The sequence below is a fragment of the Mastomys coucha genome, unplaced genomic scaffold (assembly GCF_008632895.1).
Source record: "Mastomys coucha isolate ucsf_1 unplaced genomic scaffold, UCSF_Mcou_1 pScaffold15, whole genome shotgun sequence".
Lineage (NCBI taxonomy): Eukaryota > Metazoa > Chordata > Mammalia > Rodentia > Muridae > Mastomys > Mastomys coucha.
Window position 1 is genome coordinate 52,524,927 of NW_022196897.1, and position 20,180 is coordinate 52,545,106.

Here is a 20,180-nt window from a genome sequence, read left to right on the forward strand (position 1 = left end):
ATTATCACATTGTTTAATACAGTTTAATATATTATTTGCTACTTGCTTTTATATTCATGTAAAACTGTATAGGACAGTCAATTTAAGTACAAAAGATTTTGGAATGATAAGAACTTGAATTAACTGAAAAAATAAACACAACAAATAAATATTATATAGTGGTAGAAGTGAATGTGGACACAATTAAGGCAAAGAAACTGCACACATACCACAATTTTGCTTGTCAGTTCAACATTGATACAAAATAATCTTACTGTTCAAAAATCAACCACCTCTAGGCACCAACTCTAAAACATGGAGAATAAATAGCTATGATAAGGGAAGGCTAATATAGTTACCCGTGGTGGTGGTGTCTAGGCTACAGAAGAATAAACACAGCAGGATTTCAGAAGTACTTGAGTTGTATGTTTCTCTTATAAAAAGGTAATTCACTTAAGATTTTAATGTCAGACAATTTACTCTAGTGTGTTGTGTTTAATTTTAAAAGGCTTGAAAATGTTATTTTACATTGTTATGCATATATACACACAGAGAAGTCAAATGATCGTAAGATAAATAATACTTAGTTTTTACAATCATTCTGTTGCTGTTTATTTTATCATATTTCATTTAAAAATAAGTTGGTTATGGTGCTCAGAATTGATGTCATGACATCAATATAAGTCAAGATTAATTGCAATTTGTGTCCATTCTCACCCATGATTGATTATCTGAGTTTTTAGAAGTGTCCTGTGAGACTTGAACTTTTGATTACAGCCAAAACTTTCGTCATCACTGATTTTCCTCTAAGCTCTGAACAAGAGAGAGGATCAGTGTAATACAAACAGCAGCTACTGAAGAGAATGGGTCAGTATGCCCACTACCACGAAGGACAGACCCTAGTCACGTGTAACACACACAGTGTAGTTTCTAGACTACTTAGGAAGTGTGTATGATTAAACCTTATCTTTTACTCATATTAGCATATTTGACTTTCACAAGTTACTCTAAAAGCAATTGGTTTGAGCATTTCCATTTCACAGGAGCGAGGACTGGAGAGAGAAAGTAAGTATTAACTATTTGAAAAGATGGTAATGAGACTGTAACTTAGCCACTGTGGGAAGAAGTAATTCTATTTGCGTGGTGTGTTGAGATCTTTGCTTCCTAAGGGAAAGAACATTCACAATGTAGAGGTTCATTTGGTGAGACTATTATAATCATTTAAACTGTTGCTTGAATGTATTTTATTTTCTCAAGTTAGTGAATAGTCTTGCAGGATTCAACAGACCTGTTAGACCTGGGGGTTCCTAAAATCTGTTTGACATTTGTCTATTTGTTTCATGTTTAGAGATTCTGTGATGTACTTCTAATGAAACTATTGACTTTACTGGTTATCTTTCTTCATACTTTAGGTAGAACTGCAACCCAAATATGAAGACAATCTATACATGTACCTTTACTTTGTCATCTTTATTATTTTTGGCTCATTCTTCACACTAAACCTGTTCATCGGTGTCATCATAGATAACTTCAACCAGCAGAAAAAGAAGATAAGTATATTCAGATTTTCTCATTGCTGGGAAGAGTGAGCAAAGTTCACCACATTATTTCCTTCATGATCCAAAACGCAGAAAAATGATGCGAACACCAGAGATTCTTTTGAGATCTAATGAGTTTTTAAGAGTTTAGATCATTTACAATTCGTACACACTGCTTTGAAGCCTCCAGTTGTGGATGTGCCTGCTCTGGCATACCTAGTATGGTGGCCGAGTGAATCTTTGTGAATGCCAAGTGCATTCGGAATGTTGACTTTCAAACAAGCATTCAGGTGGACTTTACAGCTAATAAAGAACATGGTTATAATGATATTTTGCTTTTCTTTCTTTACTTTGGAGGTCAAGACATTTTTATGACAGAAGAACAGAAGAAATACTACAATGCAATGAAGAAGTTGGGCTCAAAGAAACCGCAAAAACCGATACCTCGTCCTGCTGTAAGAACAGAATTCTTTCTTTTCAGTGAGCATTGTGGTATATGTCCCTTTCCCAGCCAAAGTTCCAGAAAGCAGCATCTTTCTGAATTTGCATAATTATACTCTGATTTGATAAGCCTACATATATGCCATGTATATACATATGCCAAAATGTTTTAATATATTATATATAAGACCATATAAAACATATGCAAATGCTTTTTATAGTCTCAAACAGACAGAAGATCAGAAAGAATTATGACACTGACAATATACTTATAGTGTAGTGACAATATTAAAAATATTTACATATGTAATGTGGACATGGTGGATACCCTCTACTGCCCTGTGGTTTGATTGGCACAGGTTGTCTAACTGCCTATTCAGCTCAGCAGGCTGAATGGAATCGTTATTGAAACAATTTTTCCCCTGCTTTTCAGTGCAACTAATCTTTGTATTTTCTCCAACTCCCCTGCCCTGAAGTGGGACTATGCTTTCTATGTCTTTCATGAGTTTCATAGCTCTTCCATTGTCCATTTTTTTCAATTACTGCTAGTTCTTTTTGGAGAATCAGGAAAGCCCCTCAGTTCTTCCATTATTTCTGAAGAAACATATCAGATATTTCTCAGTGTTCTTGGTGCTCTTCGAAATCAGTTTAAGCTTAAGGCCACTTAGTATTCTCCAAGATTTTATGAATCTATTGACAACAATAAATAACTAGGTTCAACAAATTGTTCAGTATGGAAATCTACCAGTAGCTCAGAGACTGTGGGATACTACATTAGACGAGATAAGAAAAGGGAAACTGAGCCCAGTGTTTGAGAAATAATATAACCTGAGTAGTTGCAAACAAGGATATAAGGTAGTTAAGATAGTCTCTCTGTGAGAAATGTATACTCCTTAGAAATAAGCATTTAGGAAGAAGAGTGGTATATTTGAATTACTAAGTAGTAGACTCAAGGTTTAAAACTTATTTGGTGTAATTAAACAATATAAATAAGATCTTGTTATGAGAATGGCAGGGTTGCATCAAGAAAATGATTGTTAAAGCAGAGTATTGGGACTGGAAGGAAGTACTAAAGCAAAGATAGCAAAGACCTAATCAATATATTATCAAATTACCACATCAACAAAATGAGCACACCTCAGGAGTAGAAGCATTCACCTATGAATGAGGGAGAGAGGGAGGGAGAGACAGAGAAAGAGGGGGAGAGAGAGAGAGAGAGAGAGAGAGAGAGAGAGAGAGAGAGAGAGAGAGAGAGAGAGCTGACTAACTATGGAAAGTTTTTTTTTAAGTGATTCATCACTGGGGAGTCAAGAAGAATGAAGCTTCAACAGGCAGTGTGGGTTGAGATTGAGCCTTATGTAGGTGAAAGCTCCCACAGGAATGTCACATGGGGTGCAGACAGTGGGTCCATATGGGTCCTGTTGACTTAAAAGGAATTAAATGGGCTAGCCTTTATAGGAATTTTCTCTATCCTAAGACTACCAGAAAGGCATCAAGGTGACCCAGTCCTTTTTGATTTTATGATGATCATTCAACAAGTTTGACTGTTATGCCCTGCAAACAAAGTTTGGAGCTAATTTGGTGGTCATAGGTAGCCAACACCAAAGGGAAAGTGAATGGATTTGGGGATTGTTGCCAAAGTGAACTTAAAAGGGATCTGCTCATCTAAGATGGAAGCTAAAAGTCAAGATCAGGAATGATGGAGTATTGCTATGACAATGAGAAGTTCAGAGTTGCAACGTATGATACCTGGGGTGAGAATCATTGACATCCATTTGTAGCATTGAACAGCCAAATGTGGGTCAAGATAGGGGAAGACGACTTAGCAGTAGAGCAAAGGGTTCCTAAACCCTGAGAGTTTAAGTTTGAAGCATAGCAAAAGACATTCTGGAAGGGAGAGAATAGCTAAGCACAAAATAAGTTACACTGGATATGAGCTGAGAACAGACAGTTCAGATCAGAGAAAAAAAGGAACAGAGTCTTTCAGGGGATGTTGAGTAACACAAGAAAAGAGTATGGGAACCAGGAAATTGTGAAATGAACAAAATTATTGAAGAATTTCTTTACACTAATTGACTTTGATATCTACCTCCCAGCAACAACAAAAAAAGAAGAAGTAAGAATATTAGATAGAAGATTTGTTAATTTCTCTGAGTTTAGAATTGTTCTCAGAACACAAGGACAGTGAGTTGTTAATTAATGCTTAGGACTTACACTAATTTCCAAAACATGTGCTGTGGCAGGCCAAGCCTTTGGGGCTATACAGTTTCTCTCATCATATCTAGTGACCTAAGATTTAAATTGGCAGGGACTCAGGATTAGTATTGAACATTGAAGCCGTGCATTAAAATGTTATATGAACAAGATTAAGGAGCTTTGTCTAGTTCTGCTGACAAGAAAATTAAGACCAATTGCTGCTTCTAAGAGGAAGCAGGATTAGGTAACCCCTGGAGGCTCTGTCTGTGAGAAATGTGGCACTGCTTTTTCCCAGGGATCCTCCAAAGCAGATGAAGAAAGAATAAACTAAAACAAAGCAAATAAGGGGACATTGTCTGCAAGGCAATGCCCTGAATCTTGTGATGGGTAAAAGAGCAAGGTCTTCTGAGGGCACAGAACTGCTGCAACTGAAAACAGTGTTATCCACCAGGAAACAGGTGGCGCTTATTTCATGGAAGGAATAAGAATGGAGGAGCAAGCTAAATGATAGGATAGAATGTGTGTGTCATTACGAGGTTTGTAGCTATAAAGAGAATATAGAAAGCTTGCAAAGACAATGTAAAGTGAATAAAGACTAAGGCAAGAAGCTGGGATTGGAAGTAGTCGGTGAAGAGACCTGGGAGGAAAAAAACCTTGTGAAGAAGCAAGAGGTAGGAATCCAGCCTAGTCAGCCAAAGAAATTTAATAGTTGTTTATAGTTGACAACAGATAACACAAAAATGGTATACTTTCAAAGAATATAAAATTTCATGTTACTGAGTTGAGACCAGAAATCTTGAATGAGAACTTTTAAAAGAGTTTCTGAGTGCACTTGCCTGTGTTATTTCTTCCAGAACAAATTTCAAGGAATGGTCTTTGATTTTGTAACCAAACAAGTCTTTGATATCAGTATCATGATCCTCATCTGCCTCAACATGGTGACCATGATGGTGGAAACGGATGACCAGAGTCAGGAGATGACCAACATCCTGTACTGGATCAACCTGGTGTTCATTGTCCTGTTCACAGGAGAGTGCGTGCTGAAGCTAATCTCCCTCCGCTATTATTATTTCACCATTGGATGGAATATTTTTGATTTTGTGGTGGTCATTCTCTCCATTGTAGGTAAGAAGGGGAGCTTTACCCAACAACTTAATAGTGCTGGGTATGTGGGCAAATAGAGTAGCAGCTGTATTTAGGAAGTTCAGGTAGATATGAAATTCCAGGAGACCTGGAGCAACATAGTGAGACCCTCTCTCAAAAAAACAAACAAAAAGATAGAAATAAATTAAGAGTATGAAATACTAGTAGCCTATCATTAAAAGTGTTAGAGATATTTTTACCATTTTACTATTTCATTTTCAGATAAAGCCTAATAGTCCATTCCTTTTGGTTTTTCTTGTTTGTTATTTCATCTGCTCATAAAATTATGTATTTATTTTTTTCTTTTTACTATCTTGCCTCAATTTAAAAAACAACAACTATCATTTGGATTATCTCCTGTACTCAGTCAGATTCCTATAATATAGACAACTATAGCTTTGGATGGATAACTAACACTCATAGACAAAAATACTTAAAAGTAGTTAGATGATACATAAGTTTGATCTCTTAGATAATTGGAGTGTGTATATGTATATTGGTATGCGTATGACATACATAGGCTATGCATATATCTATTTGTATACATATGATACATGTAGGCTTCATGGTTTCCTTGAGTTCAGATAGCTCTCTATAGTTTGCAATGCTCCTTTTTACAAGTAGACATTGTATTCTGAAATCCAAAATTGACTCATTATCAATAAATATATTGTGTTCATGAATAGGATATCAAATACGAAGCTAAAAGTAAATATAGTAGAACTTAAAGAAAGGTTTGGCTATCATTTTATTATTATTACTATTACTACTCTCATTATTAACTACTTGATACTCTAATGAAACTTCTGGCCCCTGAATATGTTAGGCAAATGCTCTACCACTGAATGAGGTCCCAGTCACTAGGTTGGGTCTCTTTGAGGAGAAGGGATATAGATACTGAGAAGGAAAAAAATCTATCCAAGCATTCCTCATGGTTTTGCACTTTTCAGATAATGTGTTCTGTATAAATTAAAGATCGTAACAGCTCCACATTTGGCAAGTCAGTTTACATGATTTTTGATTCTTCAATGAACTGTTGTAGTGTCAAATTAGGCAAATAAGTTCACTTTGGTCTCTGCTTATTATGAAGACTCTGAAGATGTTATGTAACATAAACAAAGTTGATATTTTGGTCATATAAGGATGAATTAAAGCAAGATTTAGAGGTCAATTCCAAGTGAATCTGTCTCCCATGCTTGTGTGTTCTGCTGTACATGTGTTCAACTATCTAAGAAGGAAATACCTTCATGAGTTCTCATTTGAAACATTCAGTTGAAAATTATATCCTTCATCATATAGATCTTACATGAACAACAGCCCTAGTGTTTTAGAAGTATAAATCCATGTCTGTGCTTAGCTATTTTAAACTTTGTGACATCTTTAGACCTCTAATGGTTTGTCTTTCTATGATAGAAGATATTTTAATGAGGAAAAATAGCCATCAATATATTCATTTAGAATAGAGTTTCTCAACCTTCCTAATGCCACCACTCCTTAATACAGTTCCTCATGTTTTGGTGACCCTGCAATGATAAGATTATTTTCATTGTTAACTTATAACTATAATTTTTCTACTATTATGAATTGCAATGTAAATACTTGTGTTTTCTGATGGTCTTAGGTGACCCCTGTCAAAGGGTTGTTCAACCCCCAAGGATTTGCAACTCACAGGTTGAGAACCACTGATTTAGAATAAAAAATGTAATGGCATAACACCAAATATACCAATGTCATTTTAGTGAATAAATATCACAGCTTATTTGCATACACAATACATATATACATATAACCACAGCCAACACACATATCTATTTCTGTATAACTAACTATATTAGGTAAAATTATTAATAAATATATATATATTGCTGTTTATGTAATTCCTACATGTGCAATTAGTAAACTAGATAGTACTTATCTTAATTATATAAACTTTTCTTCACTGTAGTCATTAACACTATTGGCTATCGTCTTTTTACAGGAATGTTTCTTGCTGAGCTGATAGAGAAGTATTTTGTGTCCCCTACCCTGTTCCGAGTCATCCGCTTGGCCAGGATTGGACGAATCCTACGCCTGATCAAAGGCGCCAAGGGGATCCGCACGCTGCTCTTTGCTCTGATGATGTCCCTTCCTGCGCTGTTCAACATCGGCCTCCTGCTTTTCCTGGTCATGTTCATCTACGCCATCTTTGGGATGTCCAACTTTGCCTACGTTAAGAGGGAAGTTGGGATTGATGACATGTTCAACTTTGAGACCTTTGGCAACAGCATGATCTGCCTGTTCCAAATCACCACCTCTGCGGGCTGGGATGGACTGCTGGCCCCTATACTAAATAGTGGACCGCCTGACTGTGACCCTGAAAAGGATCACCCTGGAAGCTCAGTGAAGGGAGACTGTGGCAACCCATCTGTGGGGATTTTCTTTTTTGTCAGCTACATCATCATATCCTTCCTGGTTGTGGTGAACATGTACATCGCTGTCATTCTGGAGAACTTCAGTGTTGCCACTGAAGAAAGTGCAGAGCCCCTGAGTGAGGACGACTTTGAGATGTTCTACGAGGTCTGGGAGAAGTTCGACCCTGATGCCACTCAGTTCATAGAGTTCTGCAAGCTCTCTGACTTTGCAGCAGCTCTGGATCCTCCCCTCCTCATCGCAAAGCCAAACAAAGTCCAGCTCATTGCCATGGACCTGCCCATGGTGAGTGGGGACCGCATCCACTGCCTGGACATCTTATTTGCTTTTACAAAGCGTGTCTTGGGTGAGAGCGGAGAGATGGATGCTCTTCGAATCCAGATGGAAGAGCGGTTCATGGCTTCCAATCCCTCCAAGGTCTCTTATGAGCCCATTACCACCACTCTGAAACGCAAACAAGAGGAGGTATCTGCTATTGTCATCCAGAGAGCATACAGGCGCTATCTCCTGAAGCAGAAAGTTAAGAAGGTTTCGTCTATATATAAAAAAGACAAAGGTAAAGAAGATGAGGGGACACCCATCAAAGAAGACATCATCACTGATAAACTGAATGAGAATTCAACTCCAGAGAAGACTGATGTGACACCTTCCACCACTTCCCCACCTTCCTACGATAGCGTGACCAAACCGGAGAAGGAAAAATTTGAAAAGGACAAATCGGAAAAAGAGGACAAGGGGAAAGATATCAGGGAAAGTAAAAAGTAAAAAAGAAAGAAAGAAAGAAAATTAATGAAAATTAAAAATTAAAAAAAAAAGAATATTCCATTTTGTGATCAACTGTTTACAGCCTGTGTTGGTGATGTATCTGTGACTCCCTCAGGAGGTCTATGCCAAACTGACTGTTTCTATAAGTGTATACTTAAGGTCAGTGCCTATAACAAGACAGGACCTCGGGTCAGCAAAGTGGGACTCACCAAACTAGACAAAGTGCACCGACAGGAGGCTTCTGTTTCACAACCAGCTGACATAGCTGAAGAGCAGAGAGCAATGGCTACTCAGACCAGAGGAACATGGAAATGGGGAGGAAAGTTAAATTTTTATGTAAATTTAACTCGTGACACTTGATAGCATTAATTGTCACCACTGTTTGTGTTTTAACTGCCACACCTGCCATATTTTTACAAAATGTGTGCTGTGACTTTTTCTTTTTTTAAATTCACGGGTTGTTTACTCTTATATGTGACTATTTTTGTAACCGGGTTTTCGTTTGGGGAGAGGGATTAAGGAGGGGATTCTACATTTCTCTATGTATAATGAGATCTATTTTCAATGAAGGCATGCTGCAGTTCTCATTCACACCTGACAATATCCCATCATACACGGAAAGAGTTTACTTCTCATTTCAGGATGTTTTTAGATTTTTTGAGGTGCTTAAATAGCTATTCATATCTTTAAGGTGTTTCATCCAGAAGAATTTTAATGTGCCTGTAAATGTTCCATAGAGTCACAACCATCAAAGAGTTGTTTTATTTTTACATAGTTCATTATATGTACATGTATATATGTATATATGTATATGGCCGTGTATATACATATATATGTATATACACATGCATACATATGCACACACAGACCATCACATGCTCAGAGTCCTGGCAGCATGACTATAACATTTTTTGATAAGTGTCCTTTGGTAAAAACAAAATAAAAAATATATATATATATATCCTATCAGTCCTTTCTAAGAAGCCCAAACTACCAAAAACCATCCCCACAGCCACTTTCTGAAGTTGGTTCTGCTTTTTTTCCTGCAGTATTGTTTAGCCATCTTCTGCTCTTGGTAAGGTTGACATAGCGTATGTCAATTTAAAAAAAAAAAAAGTCTGCTTTGTAAATAGTAATTTTACCCAGTGGTGCATGTTTGAGCCAACGAAAATGATTTAAGCACAGTATTTACTGCATCAAATATGTACCACAGTTAAGTATAGTTTGCAAACTTTCAACAGGCGACATGATGTCATTGGTTCCCTTAGAGTTTGAAGCTGTCACTGCTGCATGTCTCCCTTGCTGATGCTGCTGTATCTTAACCCTTCTGCTCTTCAGAAGTCTAGTAGGGAAGCCATATGTCAGAGGTGGAGTGAGGAAGACCGGTCCATCAGGAACTCATTCTTCACGACACTGAGCAATGCATTGCAGTAAACAAGGAAGAAGTCCCGTTCTTTGTTCCCCAACCCTTAATTGAACACTCCTGTGAGACCTCTGACGGTGTAAACAAGTGGCAGGCTGCTTAGATCTGTTGAAGGTATATGGTTAGAGTTTTCTAAGGAAATATACATATTGTAAAAAAAAAAAAAAAGGGAAGGGGTTCATTTTATTTTATTTTATTTCAAAGCCTTTTGTACATTAAAAGTATCTTCAGGTTGATGTCATAGTTCTCTCATTAGTTTCTGTTCCTGGCACTTTTTAATTAAGGCACTCCGTCAAGAAAGAGATAAGGCCGAAGAGGCAGTATAGGGCTCTGCTGTCGTTGTTGGTACTGTGGACTTGCACATACTTCCACTTGAACCAATTCTCATTCCAAGTCTAATGTCCATTTGCTTTCAATAGTGATGCCTTATCATTGACAAGAGATTTCAAGGGGAGCAGATGATAGATACTCTTGGCATTGCCTAAGTAGGATGTCCTCACCTAGCCTCCCCGCCCCCACACACTTATCCATCTTCTTAATGTTCGTTTACACAGATAGATAGATGGATAGATAGAATCTTACTGACCCACATGGCACTAGAGCTGTATCAGATATGATTTGGAAACCAAGTTTTCTCTCTCTCTCTCTCTCTCTCTCTCTCTCTCTCTCTCTCTCACGCACTCAATCTGTTTTCCACAAAACCAGTTAGTGAAATGATCTTACCAATCACAAACATTTTGTTTCACAAAAACAACCTTCAATGTAGATTCTTTATACTAAAGCTGTTGACTTGTAGTGTGTTGATGAATGCATGCGGGAAAATGCTATTTACCATACAGAGCTACTGGTAAGCCACAAGCCACATTACAATCAAGCCAAAATAATAAAGTTTTTTTTTTTTGCTTTGGTTTCTGTATTTATTGTTTTGTCTGTGTTTCTATCCTCGAGATGCCAGTTAGAGGTAAATTTCTATCATGTAAAAATGATCTATCTGAAAAATTTAAATGTAAAAAAAGTACACATTAAGTATAATAATTCATCTTTAAATTTTTCATGGAATGGAAACTAAGAAGAATGTATTGGATATCTAGTTTTAATATTGGCCAAAAAAACACAGCTATGGTACCAGGTAGAGTAGTGGAAAGTTACAAAAAATTAATAAAAAAAAATTGACTAACATTTTAAGTGGTGCATTCTTTCTTCTCTCCTCTGCCTGTTGTTTGGTTTTCACTTTCACTTCAGTCCTTACATAGTCACAGTCAACTGTTCTATGCTCTCTTCTATTCCTCTCTCTGGCAGACCCTGGCAGTTTTTCTGAAGGCTGTTGACCTCAGTTCTTTTCCATTCACCAAGGTTTTGTTCAGCCCGGTACACATGGGCCACCAAGGCTACTCGCCACTTTGAAGGTGGCCCATTCTATCTGTAAATTCTTTTTTCATAAATAATTTTCTTAGCAAAACTTCCAAGAAAGGCTTAGAGATTGGTTCTTCATACTATAAAATACACAATCAAAATTCACAGGCTTGCTCTTCCTGTTTAATTATGAGCAGTCTGAGAAGTGCCTCTCAACCTTGATTGCATCTCAGAATTATGTGGGAAGCGCCTGCAGAAATGTCAGTGTTGGAGGAGAGCAGACCAATTGAGTTCCTGTATCCGGAGGTAAGACCTAGTCATCCAGCATCTGTAAGACTCTCCACGGCTGATGAATCATAGTAAGACTGGGACGCAATGTCCAATAGAAAATAGTCTACATGAAAAGCATCTGTTCCTTTCACTGCCCATCATTTTATTCGGTATGTAGAGAATGCTGCTATGATTCTGAAGTATTTATCTTCCAGTATAAGGAGTGTGAGGAATAGCACAAGGCATGCATCAGCTGGTCTACTTATACTCCTGTATTATTCTGCTTGAAGGAAATAATTAGAATATTAGAGTGATCTAGAGAACATCAAGTCACAAATATGTGTTCAACATGGGACCCAGCCATCCATAATGCATACTGGGTAGCTGAAGTGTGAGAGTAGTTTAAGTAGCATTAAGAATTCTTAAAAATTACCCAGGGAACTCTAATATGCCCTGTTACCTGAGGGCCACTAATCAGGATGGATGGAAGTTCACAATGATTAGCTAAGTTGTCATTAACATTCAAAGATAACCGGGAGGGCTGTGGAGATGGCTCAGTAGTTAAGGTCACTTGCTGCTTTTCCAGAGGTGAGATATTTGGTTCTCAGCAAACATACAAAACTACACGGTAGCTCATCATGTCTGTATCTCCAATTCTAGGGGATCTAACACCTCCTTTTGGCCACTGCAAGCACAAGGCATACGCATGTGCACAGAAACACAGGCAGATAAGATAGCCATTCCCTTCTTTTTTTAAAGGGTAGGTTAGAATGACTTTAATATTCCACTTCTCTATTCCTGAAGCTCCTCATTAATTAGTTGTTTTCCTTAGCTCCATGGAGTACTGAACAATTAATAAACAACAGGAAACAAAGAAGAGAGGATACGAATAAACAATGGGAGTGTGGGGAAAGAAATGTGAGAGGCTCCTTCCTAAAACAGTGTGTGGAAATGGTTACTCTGAGTACCAGCAGCAGTGGTAGAGAAGGCAAAACAGGAATAAGGGAGAGAACTCTTTCCTGCTTGCCGATATTTGGGGTCTGTAAAGTGCTTATTTCTCCTGTCCCTTTCTGTGTAAAAGGTGAAGACAATGAGCAAATAAATGTTATCATGACCCCACAGATCCACAAATAGTGGTTTTTTTCTTTTCTCCCATTCATGTGACATAAATAAAAGCCAACACATCTATGTCAGCTTCATTACCAGAGCTGAGAGCTATCAGACAAGAATGAGCCCCCAGACTCTGTCACTGAGGTTCTTGCTAACAAGCCCAACACAACCAAACAGAAACAGAAATGGAACTTAAAAATCCATCAAGCAAACAAACAACTCATATGAAGGAAGAGCTTCAGTTGGAGGCAGAGCTCCTGGAAAATCCTGCTAGAGTCTGTCGGCACAGAGAAGGTGACAGAACACTGTTTATTGCTCAGCAGAATGCACCGGTGCACTCTGATGCCACTGTGCCACAGTTGTACAGCCTGGACTAGGATAGTGTGTTCATGGGCAGCTCATTTCCTCAATTATGTATTTCATTACTTATTTATTCTTTTGGTTTAGGCATTTTCAGGTTTCCACTCATTTGATGTTTCCAGATATAAAAACAAAAAAAAATCCCAAGACTCTCACCCCCATTAGAGTGGCACCTTCTCCAATGAGCAGTACAAGCGCCTCAGTGTGGAGACAATCCTTTCTCTCCTTCGCTGTTGCTGCTCCCGGCATGTTGTTATTGACAGAAAAATGGCAGGTATATTCCTGCTTGGAAATTGTCATTCCTGTACAGAAGCGATACTGTGTGGGACAATGGACAGTTTCACCTTGTTTACAGGTCAATTTACTATGATTACTCCATAATCAGACACAATGACAGGGTAAACACTGAGGAGGAAGGGTGAGATGCTACCTCCTCAAAGATTAAGTAGACAGTAGATTCAATTATTTATGCTGATTTTTCTTTTTCCTTTTTCTTTTTTGTAAGAGAGAAGTAAGTCTTCATAGGGATATATTTTTTCTCCAATTTTTCCAGACTGAGATCCAGAAGAATAAATGAACAATTCCTTATAATGTAAAATTTTAAAGTGAAAGTCTATTATTTTCTCTTTTTTTTAATTGGATATTTTCTTTATTTACATTTCAAATATTATCCCCTTTCCGATTCCCCCTCCCCCAGGACCCCCCTACCCCATCATCCCTCCCCTTGCTTCTGTGAGGGTGTTCCCCCACCCATCCACTCCAGTCTCCCTGCCCTCGTATTCCCCTACACTGAGGTATCAAGCCTTCACAGGACCAAAGGCCTCTCCTCCCATTGATGCCTGACAACACCATCCTCTGCTACATATGCGGCTAGAGCCATGGGTCCCTCCATGTGTACTCTTTGGTTGATGGTTTAGTCCCTGGGAGCTCTGGGAGTACTGGATGGTTGACATTGTTGTTCTTCCTATGTGGTTGTAGACCCCTTCAGTTCCTTCAGTCCTTTCTTTAACTCCTCCTTTGGGGACCCTGTGTTCAATCCAGTGGTTGGCTGTGAACATCCACCTCTGTATTTGTCAGGCTCTGGCAGAGCCTCTCAGGAGACAGCTATATTAGGATCCTGTCAGCAAGTGCTTCTTGGCATCCACAATAGTGTCTGGGTTTGGTGACTGTATATGGGATGGATCCACAGGTGGGCAGTCTGTTGATCTTTCCTTCAGTCTCTGCTCCACACTTTGTCTCAGTATTTTCTCCAGTGAGTATTCTGTTACTCCTTCCAAGAAAGACCAAAGCATCCACACTTTGGTCTTCCTTCTCCTTGAGTTTCATGTGACCTGTGAATTGTATCTTGGGTATACTAAGCTTTTGAGCTAACATCCAATGAGTGGATACCATGTGTGTTTGTGATTGGGTTACCTCACTCAGGATGATACTTTCTAGTTCCATCCATTTTCCTAAGAATTTCATGAAGCCATTGTTTTTAATAGCTGAGTAGTACTCCATTGTGTAAATGGGAAGACAAGGCCTAGTACCTCCTGATTACTTGTTGTAAATGTTGGTTATATTTCCTCAGATAAAAAAAAAAAAATGTGATGAGAGCTGTACCCAAGTTTCACAAATATATGGCTTGGGCTGAGCCCAGAGCATTTCTGTCTATCTCTAGCCCTACAACTAGAAACTTCTCATCTCCATATAATCTAATCTTCTGCAAGCATACACCTTGAAGGCTTCAGCTTCCAGCCTTCTTTTGCTAATCTAGGCCTAGAAAGTTTTAGCCTCTGCGAGTTACTGATGAATAAACTCACTCTTTCTAATGCTTTCTGAACTCTGGCTGGCTGATTCAACTCAACTGTTCTGGCACAAACTCCCCTCCAAACTGACTGATTCAAAAGCTGGCTTCTCTCAGCTTCTGATTGAATTGCTTTGCTTGGCCTCAAACTATCTTTGGCAATCTGCTCTAATCTTCTGGCTCCTTTCATTCTCTGGCTCATTCTGTCTTCACCTGCAACCTGTCTCTGAAAAACTGTCTCAGGAAAACTGCTTCCCCAACCCCTACCCTGCTCCTCTAATCATCTCTCTTTCCTGTGCTGTTCTTGTGAGTATCGCTCATAATCTCATTCATCCTGTCAAATCTTTCTCTGATTCATCACTTTGTCTCTATTAGACATTACTTTCAAACGTGGCTTCTTCCTTCTACAAACTAATTTTACTTACATTGTCAGGAATTAAAGGTATGTATTAAGGACTGTATTCCAGCCAGATCATACTGCAATCCAAAGCATGTCTGCATTCCAGCCAGATCACATAACTTGGAAGGTCTTTGTGTGTTATCCTTTGCCAAAACAGCCATGTTGCTGAATTAAAATTCCTCTACAATTTGTGATTCTCTAGTGAACTCTAAGTGCATCTCATACTAATAATGAAATGGAATGTTTTGTGCCCTTCCCCCAGCCTTGAGCGGGCTGAATCAGGCCTTGTATTTGCCACAGTTGGCTAGCCCACCTAGGGTAGAGTCTTCTGACCTAGGTAAAGTCTATTGTCCTGCCACATCTTCAGCTTCCTACAAAGAGCCCCTACCTGCTGAGTGGCTGGGCCTGTTTTCCTGAGGAGATCCTGACAAAGCAAGGAGATCCTGGTATAGTGGGGGATAGGGTTGCCCCTTTTTAAGTTCACACTCAAAAGTAAATATTGGGCCTTGATCAGAAACTTTGTCTTGGTCACATTCTTCTCTCACCGTCCTTCACATACAGCCCCAGCTTTCCTTTCAGGAACCCAGTAACCTATGGCCACTTGGCAGCTACAATGTTTTATTTCTTATCTCCTATGATGGATGAAGCATGTAAGCACATAATTCAGAGACATTTCAGAAATTACTGTGGAAAAAGTTGTAAAGCCATTGGCAACTGAAAAAGAGTGTCAGTTTGGAGTCTTTTAAATGTTTCTTTTTCAGACCAATAAGATGGCTTAGTAGGGTATACAGAGTATGTGCCAGCAAGCCTGAAGGACTTGATTTCAATCTCCAAGAAGCCTCCATATGAATGTTATGGCTTGTGCACATGTTTGGATGTATATATTTATTTATTTAGTGTATACACTAAATAAATGTGATTCAAAATATTTCCTTTTTAAATTTTATTTATTTATTTTTATGTATATGAGTATACTGTCACTGTCTTCAGACACACATAGGACATCGATTCCTGTTACTGATGGATATGAGCCACCGTGTGGTTGCTGGAAATTGAACTCAGGACCTCTGGAAGAGCAGCCAGTTCTCTCAACTGCTGAGCCATCTCTCCAGCCATCAAAATATTTCTTAAACAAAACAAATATACACAGAATCCATAACCTCTTGTGGTAGTTTGAATGAAATGTCCCCCATAAGCACATATGTTTGAATGCTTGGTTCCTAGTTAGTGGAACTGTTTGGAAAGGATCCGTAGGTGTGGTCATATAGAAGGAAGTATGTTCCTAGGGGAAGAGGAGCTTTGAGAGTTCAAAAGCCCACACAAGACCCCCTCCTCTCTCTGTCTTCTGCCAGCTGCCTACAGATCAGGATGTAAAGCTCTCAGCTACTGCTTCAGTGCTATGCCTATCTGCTTCTTGCCATGATAATCATGGAGTAACCCTCTGAATCTGTAAGCAAGCCCCCAAATAAGCACTTTATTTTATTTAGAGTTGCTAAAATACCTGTGTTTAAAGAAAGAAATAGGGGCTGGAGAGATGGCTCAGCGGTTAAGAGCACTGACTGCTCTTCCAAAGGTCCGGAGTTCAGATCCCAGCAACCACATGATGGCTCACAACCATCTGTAATGAGATCTGACACCCTCTTCTGGTGTGTCTGAAGACAACTACAGTGCACTTATTCATAATAACAAATAAGTCTTTGGGCCAGAGCAAGCGGGATTGACTGGAATGAGCAGAGCCGACTAGAGCGAGTAGAGAGAGGTCCTAAATTCAATTCCCAGCAACCACATGAAGTCACAACCATCAGTAGAGCTACAGTGTACTCATATACATAGAATAAATAAATAAATGGAAGAAATAAATGTTCTGAGTGTTTGACTACGTTTAGAATGAATCATTGATTAACTTTATCTACTTAAATCATTGCTGTGACAGCCTTCACTTAGGAACTAGTTTGTATTTGATTTGGCTTACATGGCACAGGCTCTCCTTTTCAAAGCTGCACTATTTTCTATAAGGGTGAGAGGCTCATTTTAGCGAAAATTATGTTTTGAAAAGTTAACAATTTATGAAACAAATGTTTACTACACCATTTCCTCTTTATATTTGCAGATTCAACCTTTAAAAACCTGACTTTACCTACCTAAATCATGGTACCTCAGTCTCCCCATCCAACATCTTACATGTCCAACCTCTTTGGGGAATACAGAGATGCTCAGGTACTTTTCATAGGGTGCCTGAATTTTAAAAATACATTATAATTTTCATTCTACTTTATCATATTCCAGGTTACTAAAGTCAATTTTAATACAAGTATATAATATTACTTTAAACTTATCCACCTCATGTCCTGCCCCCATTCCTCTTCTCCTGCCCCTCATATCTCAGTATCTTTGGTTCATTGACAGTTTCATGTCTACTTTCATATCACCTGTACATATATGATTTTTAGGTATCTGTATAAATCCTAGGGCCCACAAATAAGAGAACACCTGTGGTATTTCTCTTCCTAGGACCAACTTAATTAACTTAATATTGTTGATTCCATTTACAGCCATTCCCCTGAAATCATTGAGTAACTCTTTCATCATTGTGTATATATACCATATCTTTTTTTATCCATTGCTCTGTTGACAGACTCCTAGCTTTATTGTATAGCATAGCCATTGTGAACAATATTACATTCAATATTGACATGTAAGTATTTCTGGGGCATGTTCACTTGGAGTCCATCTAAGAATAATATATCTCAGCCATGTTGCATCTATTATGAGGAAACTTTAAGCTGACTTCCATACTGTGTGGCCAGTTTGCATCACATCTGCAGTGTATAACAGTTCCCTCTGTTCACAACTTCACCAGTGACTACCATTCTGACTAAGGAGAAATGGAATCTCAGTGTACTTTGTGTGCATCCCCCTGATGTTGAGTGAGGTTGAACATGTTTTTCATGTTTTTATTGGACATTTGCAGTCCACCTTTTGAGAACTGCCCCCTTATTTCATTAGCCCTTTTGGGTCTTTTGGTTTCTTGTTATTTCATTTTTTGGGTCTTTGTATTTTCTGGATATTAATATTCTGTCAGATGTGTAAGTAACAAAGATTTTCCCCCATTCTGCAGGCTACCACGTTACTCAGTCACTTCCTTGGCTCTGCAGAGGCTTTATGACATCATGAAATCTCACTAGTCAGTTGCTGCCATTATTGTGTGAACAACAGCGTCCAGAAAGTCCTTGCCAGTCCTGAGACCTTGAATGCTCTTTTCCTATACTCAGTTTAAGTCTTACGCCAAGTTTGATCTATTTGGAGTTAATTCTCATATAGAAAGAGATGAGGTCTGCTTTCACTCATGTACTCATGTGTTTGTTTGTTTGTGTGTTTGTGTGTTTATCTCTCTATCTAGAGATGATCTCACCTGTAGCCCAGGCTGGGCTGGATCTCTTGATCCTTCTGCTTCAACCTCTCAAGTGTTGAGATTACAGGAATGAAACTCAGGCCCTTGTATTTATCCTAAAGATTTCTGCATACACAGCTTTTAGAACAGTATATATATTTTAAAACAATATGACTACATCTTAAAAATGTATTTAATAACATGGTTTTAATTGATGTTCAATGTTAAATATTATTCTTACTGAATTTTGAATTTGTTTTGTTTCTATGATCTTATTTATAATGTCTGATTTTTAAAACAAACAAACCCAAAACCATAAAACTTTTCTTGGTCTCTTTTACATTTCGTTTTTATTTTGCTTTACCACATACCTCCTAGGTGGGAAAATTTTTCCTGATCGCAGGACCTTCCAGCTTTATTCCTTTTCCTTTTTCTCCATTCTATGTAATTATTCTTACATAGATGTCATTTGCTTAATGTGAAATGTGACCACCACCTGCACTTTTATCAGAACCAATGAAGTTTTTATATATGTATACATTTTCATGTGTTTATACATACATATATATATGTATATATATATATATATATATATATATATATATATAATGATATATTATCACAAGTCTCTTTCTTTCTGTGTGGGTATACGTTTGTATAGAGTCATATCTGAGTGCAAGCACATGTCTAATTGAGGGTCAGATATCAACTGTGAGTGTCAATTTTGAAGAATTATCCATCTTCGTTTTTGTTTGTTTACTTGTTCCTTTTTTTTTTTTTTGAGACAAAGCTTCTCATAAGCTTAGAGGAATTAGTTAAGCCACACTGGCTATCCAGTGAGCCACAGAAATCCCCTTCTCTCTGTCTCCAATGCTGGGGTTATAAGCAGCTGCTAACACACCTGGCTTTTTTTACAAGGATGTTGGGATCGAACTCAAATTTTTAGTCTTGCATGGCAAGTGCCTTGCTAACTTACGGACTTGTCTCTCTAGGCTCCATAGGCCTTGTTCTTATACAATGCAATTTCATCTAGTATTGCGGCTTTAGCTTTTCTGAGTCTTAACAACTGAATGGTGTTTTCTTGTAGCTTTCTGTTGGTAGTCCTCAACACATGTGTGGTTTGATTAGTTTCTCTCCTCCAATTTGCTTTCTCTGAGGATGTCTTCATAGACAGCTCACAGAAATTCTACCAGTTAAGACGTAAAGAACAGAAAACTTCACTGAAACTGGTCTTAGTTCTGCTATACTTTTAAAGTGTTTAAATGAAAATTAACTTTTTATCTGAATTTTTTTGAGCCGAATCACATTTTAATACTTTGGACTTTGAATTTATTCTACCATAATTTAGAATCTACAGGTCTATTAGTACGTTTAATGGGGAATGTGTCAGGAAAATTATCAGCTTTGAGCACTTGCCATTTCATATCCTGTATTTTTTTTTTCCAGCTGGAACTGCTGGGTGCTACATGTGAAATTTTTCTAACTCTTTCTCTCATGCCTCAATGTCCTTTCCTTGGTTTTCAGTACTGTAGCTGAGCATTTTAGGAAATAGTTATTCCTGAGATAGTTCTCCTAAGAATGGGTTTATTCCCCCCTGGAACACTGGTAGCAAGTAT

At 38.2% G+C, this 20,180-nt stretch overlaps 1 protein-coding gene across 6 annotated transcripts in view; it reads left to right on the plus strand.

Annotated features, from left to right (window-relative positions):
* The window catches only part of LOC116090245 (sodium channel protein type 2 subunit alpha), a 173,977-nt gene extending 162,904 nt beyond the window's left edge, over window positions 1–11,073 (plus strand). For 3 of the 6 annotated variants that reach the window (XM_031370459.1, XM_031370462.1, XM_031370461.1), the window contains exons 24-27: window positions 1,392–1,529; window positions 1,868–1,972; window positions 5,009–5,279; window positions 7,276–8,471. In XM_031370459.1, the coding sequence (XP_031226319.1) occupies window positions 1,392–1,529; window positions 1,868–1,972; window positions 5,009–5,279; window positions 7,276–8,471 (1,710 nt within the window). Of the gene's footprint in view, window positions 1–1,391; window positions 1,530–1,867; window positions 1,973–5,008; window positions 5,280–7,275 lie in introns of all 6 variants that reach the window. The other 3 variants (XM_031370460.1, XM_031370458.1, XM_031370457.1) reach the window with 2 other exon arrangements.
* The last annotated feature ends 9,107 nt before the right edge of the window (window positions 11,074–20,180 follow it).